Source organism: Penicillium oxalicum, chromosome II, assembly GCF_001723175.1.
Source record: "Penicillium oxalicum strain HP7-1 chromosome II, whole genome shotgun sequence".
NCBI lineage: Eukaryota > Fungi > Ascomycota > Eurotiomycetes > Eurotiales > Aspergillaceae > Penicillium > Penicillium oxalicum.
Genome location: NC_064651.1, coordinates 122,532 through 135,394, shown reverse-complemented (window position 1 = coordinate 135,394; position 12,863 = coordinate 122,532). Strand labels below are relative to the sequence as shown.

Genomic DNA, 12,863 nt, shown 5'->3' with positions numbered 1-12,863 from the left:
GCCACGGGCTAAACAGCGGGAGACGCGTCCGCCCCCGCGACAGCCTCCAGTTCCTCAACCACCGTTTCACATCGGTCGCAGATGGAATCCATCGGCGCGGACTCCGGGATGGCATACCGCCAACACCGTGGACATTTGGACGCTTGTGGCGCGTACACGTGCACGCGCCCCCTCTGTCCATCGGGCAGTGTACACTCATCCTCGTACTGCCACTCCGCGTGGGCGATCTCCGGGGGAACAGCGTCGCCCGGCTCGGCCAGGGTCACCGAGGAGACCACAAACAGATCCGGCAACTGTGAGAGATACGGGGAGAAGACGGTACGGTGGGTGTCGGGGAGCACCAGGTGCACAAACGACTGCAGAGAGGACCCGAGTTGCTTTTTGCCTCGAGCCTGCTCTTGCAGGTTCTTGATCGTCGAGTGAACGGCGACGATTTCCTGGTACTGGGTGTCCAAGAGAGGCTCGTCCCATTCGCGGGCCGGGCGCGCCGCGAGACGCCGCAAGGGGTGCTCACTGTGCGACCGAATGGCGGCCGGGGTGTGCTCCCAGGTTTCCTCCACCAGCAGCGGAGTGATGGGGCCCAAGGCTTCCTGCAGGTAATGGTAGATATAGTACAGAGTGGTCTGGGCGGCACGGCGGCTCGTGCTGTCCTCACCCAGAGTGTACAAGCGGTCCTTGATGGCCTCCATGTAAAAGGCGGAGAACTCCAGATTGGCCCAACGGTTGATGGTCGCCACAGCCTTGTAGAATTCAAAGTTGTCACAGGCCTTTTGCGTGGTCAGAATCAGATCGGAGAGGTGTTTGAGCGCAATTCGATCGACAATCTGCAGTTCCGCATACGGTACGACGCACTCGGACCGAAAGTCTCCCAGGGCCCCGAGCAGCAGCTTGAACGTGACTCGGAATTTGTGCAGACTGGTGTGGACCGTCTGAAAACACCTGTTTTTCCAATGACCACGTTCGCGGGTGTAGTCACTGCTGGCGGCCCACAGCGAAGCGCGTCGGGGCCCAACGCATCGTAGCTCGCTCCGCATTCTCTGCCGGTTTCTTGCCCTTGCCCTTGCGTGGCTTCAGAGGTGGAAGGAGAGTACCGTCCATGATGGTCTGAGGGGCAATCGTGTTACCGATGGATTTGCTCATCTTTCGTCCATGCTCATCGAGCGTGAATCCGTGGGTGATAAGATTCTGGAAGGGAGCCTGACAGGGGCTCCGCTGGCCAGAGGCAATTTGATGCGAAATGTATGTGAGCAGGCCGGATTGGAACCAGCCCCGATGTTGGTCAGATCCTTCCAGATAGACATCGGCAGGGTGACTTCGGCCCTCCAGTGAACGTCAATCTCCGCCCTAGTACCACTGTCAAACCAGACGTCCATAGTATCGGTGCCACGTCGGTAACCCGCGGACTCGCCCTGTAAACTGGGGTGTATCCAAGCAAGGTCATCATCGTCATCGTCCACCAGGCGTCAATCCCACGCTCTTCGATAGTCTGCATGATGTGAGACACACTCTCCTTGGTCAACACCGCCTCGCCAGTGGCCCGGCGGTAAATAGCAGGGATGGGAACGCCCCACGCCCGCTGGCGAGAGATGCACCATTCACTGCGATTCTTCACAAAGTTGTTCAGGCGATGTTTGCCGGCCTCGGGGACAAAGCGCACACCCTCCAGCGCCTTCAGGGCGCTGCCGCGGATATCAGCCACGTCTGCAAACCATTGCTCCGTGGCACGGATAATGATCGGCTGCTTGGACCCGCCAGTCGTAAGGATACTTGTGCTCGTATTTGTGCTGTGCGAGCAGACATCCACGAGACTGGACGTATTCCAACACCAGACTGTTACCCTCACCCAGAACCGATTTTCCAGACAACTGCGAAGGATCATGAGGCATCGCCTTGTCCGTAAATTCACCTGCGCCGTTGACAGGAGCAAAAACCGGGATGCCTCGAGCTAAGCAAGCTTCGTAGTCATCCATACCGTGACCAGGGGCGCAGTGAACCAAACCAGAGCCGGAATCAGCAGTCACAAAGTCTGCGCTAATGATGGGCTGCGGAGCGGAGTTGGTGTCCTTGATGATGTGCCGGTAAGTGGCTTGATCGGCCAGGTCAGATCCCTGAATTGATGATTCGACAATTGTCAGATCTTCTTTCAGCATGCCTTTCAAGTACTCGACCCGAGACTGGGCGATAAGCAGGTTGCCATGAGTTTTGGAGCGCGCAATCACATATTCCAAGTCGGGATGAACAGCAATGGCCGCGTTGGCGGGCAAGGTCCAAGGAGTCGTCGTCCAAATGACCGCATTCACCCCTTCCGAAGTGAGCCGTGAAGATGCCGACAGGTGGGACGGGAGCCGAACAAGTGGAAATTTGACCAGCGCTGCCGTAGAGACATGGTCATCCTTATACTCCAGTTCCGCCTCGGCCAGTGCGGTGCCCGTAGAAGGAGACCAGTAGACAGGCTTGAATTTGCGGTAAATAAGCCCGTGGTCAACCATCTCGCGGAAGATACCCAATTGGCGCATCTCGAACTCCTTATCCATCGTTTTCCAGTGATTCTCCCAGTCTGCCATCACCCCAAAACCCTTGAACCCTTTCATCTGTGCCTTGACTGTCTGACGAGCCAGCTGGCGCGCCAACTTGCGAATCACCGCTGGGCTCACCGACTCATCCTGAGATCCGGCATCGCGTAAGCCCTGAAGAGCCTTAAGCTCAATAGGCAAGCCGTGACAGTCCCATCCAGGTACATAGCGCACTCGTTTCCCCCGACCCAATTGCACACGATTTATAATATCTTTGAGAATCTTGTTGAGCGCATGTCCAATGTGCAGCTCGCCATTTGCGTAGGGCGGTCCATCGTGTAGGACAAAGGGTTTCTCGGCTGGCCGTTCGCGGCGTTGCCAGGCGTAAAGGTCATCGGTGCATCGCTTGAGGTATTTCGTCTGGTCGGCCGGCGACACCCGCGGAGGAAAAGTCGACTTGGGAAGCTTGAGAGTCGACGTCCACGACTTTGGATTCAGCCGTGCTGGTTTATGCATTCTCCCGGCATCTCCTCGTGGAAATTTGGGAGATATTCTGGACAGCGTCGAGACGTCGCGAAGAATTACGCGTGGGAGTCGGCCAGAACGGAGATATCCTATACACGTATTTACAAGGCTGTACAAAACTTTCCCCGCAAAGTTCGTAACCAATCCGTATCTACGTATTCACGACGGTAACGAGACCCCACGAGTCCCAGTAGGAAATAAGAAATCGTGAAAATCTTCAGCAAAGTCGTCAGGAGCTACAGTATAGGTATTTACAAAATGGGTACTGTTCAAGGTCGCCGTCAACAACACATGAGTCTCGTTCCTCCTTTGTGAACGACCTTATGCATTCCCAGGGATTCGAAGCAACATTAGTGCCCCTCCACTACTTTATATTGCTGGTACTTCGCTGTGAACCAGGAAAGTAGCCTGAGTTTACCTTGTCCAAGTTCTCCATTGCGGTCTCCATCGCGTCTTTGATCTGACCCATTACCCAGCCCTGTTTGAAGACCAAAGCTTTGCTTACGCCTTCAGGAAAGTCGAGGACGAATCGCGTCCCAACGAATCTACTTGCCAGGAGCAAGAAGCGGTGCCACCTTGGAATTATAGAAGCAAAAGACGGCCTTGAGCCTCAAATTGAAATAAAACTCATCGTAACTCATTATCACATAATCCATGTGGGTGACCCAAAAGCATCAAGATCAAGTTCAGTATGAACAGTTGCATGCGGCAACCGAAGCGATGCGGTCGCTATTAATAAACAGTAAGGCAGCTCACGGCACCATTCTTGAGGACCTCGAATAAGAGACCCGGAAAACCAAAGAGTTCAGTGTTGCCCAGCCCACCATCACGCCCGTCGGAATCATTCCTGGGGCCTCGAGCCGTGCTTTCTTCCCAACCGCCGAGAAATTCGACACTACTCTCAGGACTGTCGCCCCAGCCGCGGTTCAGAACCATCGGTCTTTGTGTGACTCGTTGACCGTGAGTTGCAGCCTCTGAGCCTCTCCACAAATCGTGCAGCGTCTGAGATATTTCGCCATATAAAGATTCAGAGTTGAGAATGTGGTCCGATTCATTTAGGTGAATGGTCCAGCGGCTGCGACGATGGCGATTGAATGGATAGGATCCAGGTACATTCCCATGTAGTATGATTTTTGTTACAGTCAGCGGTGAGGCGGAGGGCCGGGGAGATGGGTCGGGGAGGCCTGATCCAGGAAATGCCGGCCCTGGCGTCACAGGGTAAGAGATGAATGCATCAAACCCGTGGTGGAAATAGTTGAAGAAGCACTCTGATGGAAGAGAGGTGGGGTCACTAATGTTGTTTGGGAAAATCTCCTCATCTGAATCATCAGTCACACTGTTGTTGGAGGAGTGGTCAGTGTCTTGAATTTCCATCCCAGTGCTAGGCAGTGAGCCTAGGTGGAGGGGATCTCCAGCCGCAGCACCACCCGTGGCGCGGTGGATTGATATTCGCCGGTCGTGTTTACGGTAAATCGCATCTGGCGGACCGAACTCGGCAACAAGATCCTGAGGTGTCGTCTCCCCAAGGAGGATGTGTGCTGGTGGACTGCTCCGCCGCTCTACTTCTAACCTCCCAGCACCGAATACATGAAACGCTTCGATCTCGTCAGCCAACGCTTCGCGTGTCTTGCTCATGACAGCGGATGAGCGCGGGTACTGAGGCTGCTGAGTGAACAATTTTTCACGGATCTCGGGCCAGGATGGCCCTTGGAAGACTGCCATGGACGTCGCTGGTAGTGCAGCAGATGAGGAGAGCAGAGCTACGAAGTCGCAGGACTCGGACCACGCTGAGTGCTGAAGTGGAAACGAAAAGGCAATGCCCGGGTATGAGAGGACATAAGTCCCATACTGCGAGTGAGGATCTGTTGGTGGGACATACTCGCCAGGGTACGATGGTCCGAAAAGACGGTTGTAGACGTGCCGAAACCCAGGACCTTGCGAGGTAAAAGCTGAGTCGCTTGTTTTGCTTGCCTTGACGACGTCCTGGTTTTTGTAAACCAGGTTTCCCGGCGAAAAGTCCAAAACCTCGATCAGTCGCAATCTTTGGTCTGGCCCATCAAATCGAAGCCGTAAGCCGTTAGCAGGCAACTTTAAAACGACGCAGTCATGCAACGGCTTTGTGGAGGAGTATGCAAGATCGATCTCGGGATACGCTTGTGGATGGGACTTGACTCTAGTCAATATGTTATGCAACGAAGCACCCAGCGCTGCATGTAGATTAGCGGCCAAACGTACATAGATCAAACACAAGAAGCACATACTGATGAAACCTAGGCCCTTCCCCGGGAAAATTTGAACTGGCGGAGATCGGTTGCTCATCTTAGAATGTCATGGATTACCCGACAAATTCATTTGGAAGTGAGGAAGAGACAGACGACCCAAGGGGAGGAGAGCGCGGGGAAGACATGATGCTTATCATGTTATCATGTGAGGGGGAAGCATGACCGGGGAATTGTCACGTGTGATCGTCGCTCTGCTGCTTATCGGCTTATCGCAGTCACGTACTCAGATCGGGGCTGGAGAGGGAAAGGTGGGGCCCATGCAGGCTTGACGGCCGGGTGCCACGAGCGAGACAAGCGCCTTCTGGAAGAGCAACGAGTTGCGGATTCAGAAATATTGAGGGCTACACGTTGTTGAAAGATGAGGTGGGGTGAAATGACTGATTCGGGGCAATAAAATGAGCCCCGCTCGATGCATCGCCAAATTTGAGTGTAACTAGTTGTTGACAAAAATCAACGAGTGGAGACTGGTCACAGTATCACGTGATGATTGTTTATGTTTTGCCTGAACGATGCCCACGCATCCCCGATTCTGCACATACTGTCCTGACGAGTCGTGCCCCATCCACGAACCAATGCCCGAACACCGACCATTTGAATTAGGGAACTTCTGAATTCTATGCAACGGAGTCATCATTTGAATCATAGTTGTCAATACCGACCAAATGCCCGCCCCTGCACGGGCAAACACGGCTATTCCTGCCGCCGCCGCCGCCAGGCGCTCAGGTTTGCGCCAGCCGACTCGACGAGCTGGATCCACGGTCCCTGATCGTCAGCCCACGCCCTCCGCTTTTGCCAGACCAACTGCGCCTTCCGCTACACGTCCGCAGAAGCCAAACGCAGAACAGCCCACACCAATCAGCAAACGAAAAGATAGGGAGTTCGAACGGGAGATCAACGAGGACACAAGCATCCATGTGGTGGTGCGATGTCGAGGGCGCAATGAGCGCGAAATCAAAGAGAACAGTGGAGTTGTGCTGTCTACGGAGGGTGTGAGCGGCAAAAATGTTGATCTGTCTATGGGTCCGAATGCAGTATCAAACAAAACCTATGCGTTTGACAAGGTCTTTTCGCCTGCCGCTGATCAGACAATTGTGTATGAGGAAGTTGTGATGCCAATATTGAATGAGGTGAGCTGCGCACGGTGATCGAATATGGGAAGCCTCCTGGTTCATACTAACGAGATGACGAAAGATGCTCGCAGGATATAATTGTACAATCTTTGCGTACGGACAGACTGGGACAGGAAAGACCTATACGATGTCAGGAGACATGACAGATACACTGGGTATCTTGTCAGATGACGCTGGTATCATTCCACGGACCCTTTATTCTCTTTTCCACAAACTCGAAGACACCGAAAGCACAGTGAAGTGCTCATTCATCGAACTGTATAATGAGGAGCTTCGAGATCTCCTTGCCGCCGACGACAACACGAAACTGAAAATTTACGAGAACGAGAAGAAGGGCCATCTCGGTACCTCTGTCCAGGGGATGGAGGAAACATATATCGACTCGGCAACCACAGGAATTAAGTTGCTGCAAATGGGTAGCCACAAGCGTCAGGTTGCGGCCACCAAATGCAATGACCTGAGTTCCCGTAGTCATACCGTCTTCACCATCACAGTCCTGATCAAGAGAACCACCGAATCTGGCGAAGAATACGTGAGCTCAGGCAAACTCAATCTGGTCGACTTAGCCGGTAGCGAGAACATTGGCCGCAGTGGTGCCGAAAACAAGCGAGCCACCGAAGCGGGTTTGATCAACAAGAGTCTCTTGACTCTGGGTCGGGTCATCAATGCACTTGTGGACAAGAGCTCACATATCCCATATCGCGAGTCAAAACTCACTCGCTTGCTGCAAGATTCCCTGGGTGGTCGGACGAAAACATGCATCATTGCGACAGTCTCGCCCGCCAAGAACAACCTGGAGGAGACTATTTCAACACTGGACTACGCGTTTCGGGCCAAAAATATACGGAACAAACCCCAAATCAACTCCATTATTTCGAAGAATAAGCTGCTACGGGAGATTGGCATGGAAATCGAAAAGCTCAAGAGTGAGCTGATCGCTACGCGTCACCGCAATGGTGTATATTTGACACCCACTGCTTATGAAGAACTTACAATGGAGAGCGAATCCCGAAGGATTGTGAATGAAGAACAACGGGCCAAGATAGAGTCCATGGAATCCAGCCTGCGGCACAAGGTGCAGGAACTGTTTGCGCTCACAGCCAATTTCAACACTTTGAAGCAAGACAACGAGCACACACAAACCAAGCTAAAAGACGCCAGAAACATCCTTGAGAAAACCGAATCAGCACTCAAGAACACATCCGAGAAGCTGGATGAGGAGACTGTTCTGAGGAGAGCCCACCAAGCTACGGAAGAGAAACTTCGCGACGTCGGTGCCACCTTGTTATCGAGCCTAGACACCACTGTTGCGGACATCTATGGACTACACGCAAAAATTGATCGCAAGAACAATCTAGATCACGAGAATCGTCAAATGTGGGAGGATTCCACTGGCCAAGTCACCGATGTGACTCAACAGATAGACGCACGCATCGGCAATTTCCAAGCCCAGCACGCGGCTCTTCTCACGAGCATGTCAACTAAGATCGACCAGTTCGTTAGCCAGGAACTCAATGCTGTGCGAAGCACTCGATCTCAACTTGAGCAATTTGCACATTCATTCGACAAAGTCGAGCTAAATGCGAAGAAGCAGGCTCATAGTGCCCACGACGAAATGAATGAGGTTCTTGAGGAAATCAAAATACTCAGAGAGGACGTCAAGACCAAGGTAGGCGATGGTCTTAATGGCCTATCAGCCGCTGCTGGTCGTATCTCCAAGGAAGTTATTGGGGAGTTCACCGAGTTCCACTCGCAGCTCCATGCGTCATATAGTTCTCTCGGCAGAGACGTCAAGTCAATGTTTGAGCAGATGATCTCGCATATTAATCAACAAAAGAGTGAGATCAACAAGCTCAGACTGGAGCTTCAGGATGCCAATCGCCAGTCAGTGGAGGCCAGTCGAAAGGCATCCTCAAGTCTGGCCCAGGTTATGGAGGAAGAGCAAGCGGCTGCTAAGGGAGAGCGGGATATTTTGATGTCACAGATCAAGGCTCTAATCGAAGAATCGAACCAGCGCCAATCTGCACGTCTGAGGAGCAAGTACGATGTCGTGCGAACTGACATTTCCGCGGCTGGTGATTCCCTGGAGCATGCCACAGCTCAGTACGACCGCCAAATCGATGAGTGGATTTTTAAGGAAGAGCAATTCGCCAAAGACGTCAACGCGTCCAAGGATGAGATGAAAACTAGGATGCAGCATGATTGGGAGGTGAGTTGAACCCCTGGTTCCAACAAATAGAAGGTGGAGCTAAATGTTACTCTAGGCTTTCGATCAACGCAATATTACCATTCAGCAGGCAACAGAATCTGTGCACCAAGAAACGGTGCGGATTGTGGATGCCCAAATGGAGGACATGAGCAAGCAAATGGGAGCTCTTGATGACTTTGTCGCTACAGCTCGGTCTCACAATGGTCGCTTCCATGAGGCGCAGCTTAGCAGTTTGGATAACTTGGCCACCAACGGCAGAAATTCACGCGCTGTCATCCAGGACCAACTGGACAGCCTTGAAGAGCAGGTGGCCCGACTTCAGGAAGACATTGAGATGCATACGGACGAGCTTGGGCAGGCTACTGCCCCTCTCGTGGAAGAAGTGCGACAGCCTCTCTCCGATCTGCGGGTTCACGTTCAGACCCATGCTATCAAGGAGTACGTCCCAACGGGAGCGACTCCCAAAAAACGCAAGTATGAGTACGGCACAGATTTGCCCCGTACGGAAGCACATGACGGCATTCGTACTCGACATAGAACATCGAAGCAGTTTACAGCGCTTCCATTCAGTGAGGAGCCCGAAGAAGCTCCCAATCCAAGCTCGCCAATGTCTTCGCCATCCAAAGGATTTGTCTATAGCGACGCCGCGGAAGAGGTAGGGATTCACCATCCGCCATCCGCAATCAAGTCTTCCAACAATGGCCTTAGGGAAGTCGATTTAAACGTCGCCAAGTCCATCGCGCATCACGCAGATGATGAATCGGAGCTTGCCCACAAACCTGAAACCCCTACACTCCCACTTTCCGTGGATCTCGACAGCACGCCCGACCACGACGAACCTGAGCAGCCGCCTCAGAAGCGCCGTCGATCTGCCTCGAGTAACCCTCCGACAGAATCCAAATTGCCCCCCAAAATGGCGTCTAGGAGGATGACTGGTATGATGGAGGGCAGAGAAAATGTGCGCCCGTCAGGCATTGCTGGAGGGCGCAGATTTAGGCCTCGCAACGCAGAATGATCGCAACCGAGTTCTCTGCGCCTTTTCCGTTCGTCGTGCACACGTCAGTGCTTTTTTCCTCTTTGAGTTTTCATTCATTTTTCAAGTTGTACATTGTGATACCCATACGTTGCTGGTCACTCGTCTATGTTTCGGAGTTCGAGGCCTTGGTCAAAACAAAGTCAACTGCCTTTGTTCCATTTTGCTTGTCTCATTTAGTCCGGGTCGATAGGTTCGGCCATGAACAATCGACTCAAGCACTTGCACTCTCACTAAATTTTCATTATGTTTTATCTTCCTGCAAATCCCAGTTCTCAGTCTTATCGACCTCATGTACCCCTCAAAGATGGCTCTAGGTCAAATTCGCAACGAAGCGGGGGAGAGGATAGAAAGGCATACGAGTGCCACTCAAATTTGGTAGAGAAATGACATGGATTGTCGATTAGATTACTGTCACATTAATTGTAGATCTCCCCAGGTCTCTTGGTCCTGGGCATAGGCAATGAAAATCGCCGGCAGATGAAGCCAAAATCAAAGAAGAAAAAACCTCACTCTCTGGAAGATGGGCCCACTTTCAGTCTTCAAGGCTGGGTTCCCCTCCACTGTCATGATGAGCATCTGTTGGCTCTTGCTGCTCGGCCGAATCGGACTTTTGACCATTTTCGTCCTTTTCTTGAGGCGAGGGAGCAATGTCCGCTGCGTCAATCACCATCTGCAGCTCACGCATTCTCTTTGCAAATTGATCCATCATGTGCTCCAGCCGGGAGTTTACGCGCTCGTCTTGATCCTTTTCTGCGTCAAAGGGTAGCCCTTCCGTCCCTAGAATCTTGAGCATCAACTCATGCTCTGGTGCCTCGCCCGATTCGTGATTGTCGAAGGTTGGCGCTGGAACCAATTCGCTATTCAGTACCTGCCACGACGGCGAGAAACTCTTCGCGGATGTAATGCGGTACTTGGTTTGCGACATGCTCGGGATAGGAGATGCTGACGGCGGCGCAATTTTCGCGGGAGATGAGGATATGGACCCTAGGCCAGCTGTCTCAGCAGTGCTTGGTATGGCTATCGCCTGTCTCGGGCCCTCTGCTACACCGGTGGTCGCAGAAACGGGCTCAATGTCGAGGACGATGTAGTGCTCGTGTACGCCAGGGATAGGCGGAGGGAGTAATGAAGGTTTGTGACTTTCAACGGGTCCCTCAGAGCTATGAGCTGTGGCTGACACCTTTCTTGAAAGGTTCGGCCCCGGCAATCCATCTTGTTGTGTCCCTAAGCTGCGCAAAGCAGCTTCCGTCACTATGTCTGTGTCGTCGTCGGAGAATATGTAATGTACAGTTGGATGGAAGTGTTCTGAAGTTTGAGCATCTTGGATCAACGTGAAGAAAGGCTGAAATGGCGGATGTTGCCCTTGTTGATGCCTGGTGTCCTCGGCGGGACCGTTGTGGGGAGATGAGCTTATGGGTAAAGCATGCTGAGAGGCGGCCTCATCTATGCAATGGCCGTCGGAGGCGCCGATCGGCCGAGTGCTAGGAAAGGAGGTATCTTTCGGTTGAGTTGCATTTTCGGCAGGAGATGCCTGTGGAGGGGAGGAAAGGGAAACGGCTGAGTTGTTCACAGCCATGTCCGTTTCTACATGGCCGGAAAGATGAAGATGATGGAGGTGGAGGAGGCTGTACTTCAGTGGACGCGATAATGGATGACATAGGCCGCTTCTTATCGCCGTCTTGCACGTGATATTACCAGGATATGACTGGCAGATTTAAAGTGGACTGTTTCGAACTTCAAGGTTCCGTGAGAATCTGAATGCATTGGAGAGCACTTGAACTACGTTTTAATGCAATCAAAGCATGCATACCTAGTCACTGGGAATGTCGAAGGTGGTTTATGTCAACAAGAAATGCCTAATCCAGAAACGAAATAGGTGGCAACGGCCCAGTACGGCGGGTGCCAGCTGCAGCCCATTTTCTTTGCCCACAGCGCTCAATGTTGTTCTTGCCAGCCAATCGTTCCCGCCTGGTTGATGAAACAGTAGACAATGACCATTATCAGCCCAAGTCACCGGTGTCTCGAGTTCTTGGTCACCTCCACTCCTCATCTTCACTCCCCGCGGAGGGAATTACCGTCATCATTTGTTGTGTGCCCACCCACATGTGGATCTTGATATAAGACTCCTCAAAACAAAGGCCTCGCAGCCAATTTTATATTTAGTTAAACGATTGGTTAGGGTTTCGGTGGCTCTACATATGGACCAGAGCCACTTCTGAGGGAAATGAAGCCTGCTGGGTATACATGGACGACTCGATGGAACGCAAGTCATACAAAGATGGATGCGTAATGCTGGCTTCCTGGAGGTAACCAGTAGTCTCGAATACCATGTAAGAAACAAGACAGAGACCGTTGCCGTAAATCCAAATTCGGGCAGTAAAGGCTCTGAAAAGGAATATGATCAAACAATCCTTTTGTATAGGACTCATTCATAGCGGGAGGCTCAGTTTTGTTTGACAGGTGGTAAGGATGAAGAAAAAAGACAGACGCCGATGGGTATACCAGAATCATAAATTGTGCTGCACGCGAGTTTGATGCCAGCAGGATGGAAGTATGTACGGCCCTTGGAGCCGTGACGTTTACTTCTCTTCCTGAACCCACTCGAATTCTGGGTAAAGAAGTAAGCTTCAGTTGAAGTGGTACCTAGCGTGTTGTGTTGCTTACTTTGACGGCACATTGGGCACAATCCCTTTGACGAATCTTGACGAATCCATGTCATCAGGCAATGCTATTTCCTCTGTTAGTCAACTCATGCCAGAGAATGGGTAAAATGCGAGAAGAAGAGACCGACCATATGAAACGAATGACCACATTTTCCGATCACTAACTCAAATATACTGAGGTTAGCAAACAGAGATTGAGCATCAAGGTACAGGCGTGCCACTTACACAGGGCGCATTCATCGCCAGGGAATTTGCAAGTCGGACAGGTCCCATCGAATTGGACACGGGAGATACCGCACACCTCATCTTCAGGCATATCCCAGTGCCATGTGGCAACCGCATTCCATTCCTTCAGAGTGACCTTCATCACAGATTGTGAAAATCAAGATGAGCGGCTCGTTCTCAGACAAGTCCAAGGACCAAGCAATGATGGCAGAGGGCGTCACGTGCAGCCAGCCTTACATACGGGAAGTTGTGTTGGTTATCGCTTCATCCGACGGACTTCACT

At 52.1% G+C, this 12,863-nt stretch overlaps 4 protein-coding genes across 4 annotated transcripts; 1 reads left to right on the top strand and 3 right to left on the bottom strand.

Moving 5' to 3' along the window:
- Positions 1-8: 8 nt before the first annotated feature.
- On the bottom strand, positions 9-5,357 carry POX_b01980 (uncharacterized protein; the record flags this gene model as incomplete). The annotated part of the gene is made up of 6 exons (XM_050110902.1): positions 9-929; positions 991-1,312; positions 1,368-1,808; positions 1,864-2,999; positions 3,795-5,245; positions 5,300-5,357. 6 exons carry the CDS (start codon positions 5,355-5,357, stop codon positions 9-11), a joined length of 4,329 nt encoding a protein of 1,442 aa, XP_049971248.1.
- A 625-nt stretch (positions 5,358-5,982) lies between these two features.
- POX_b01979 (Kinesin-like protein bimC) lies at positions 5,983-9,674 on the top strand (the record flags this gene model as incomplete). Its single annotated transcript, XM_050110901.1, has 3 exons — positions 5,983-6,447; positions 6,512-8,659; positions 8,715-9,674. 3 exons carry the CDS (start codon positions 5,983-5,985, stop codon positions 9,672-9,674), a joined length of 3,573 nt encoding a protein of 1,190 aa, XP_049971247.1.
- Positions 9,675-10,227: 553 nt separating this feature from the next.
- POX_b01978 (uncharacterized protein) lies at positions 10,228-11,268 on the bottom strand (the record flags this gene model as incomplete). The annotated part of the gene is made up of 1 exon (XM_050110900.1): positions 10,228-11,268. One exon carries the CDS (start codon positions 11,266-11,268, stop codon positions 10,228-10,230), a length of 1,041 nt encoding a protein of 346 aa, XP_049971246.1.
- Positions 11,269-12,352: 1,084 nt separating this feature from the next.
- POX_b01977 (uncharacterized protein) lies at positions 12,353-12,722 on the bottom strand (the record flags this gene model as incomplete). Its single annotated transcript, XM_050110899.1, has 2 exons — positions 12,353-12,420; positions 12,581-12,722. The coding sequence occupies 2 exons, from the start codon at positions 12,720-12,722 to the stop codon at positions 12,353-12,355; spliced, it is 210 nt and encodes a 69-aa protein (XP_049971245.1).
- Positions 12,723-12,863: the final 141 nt, after the last annotated feature.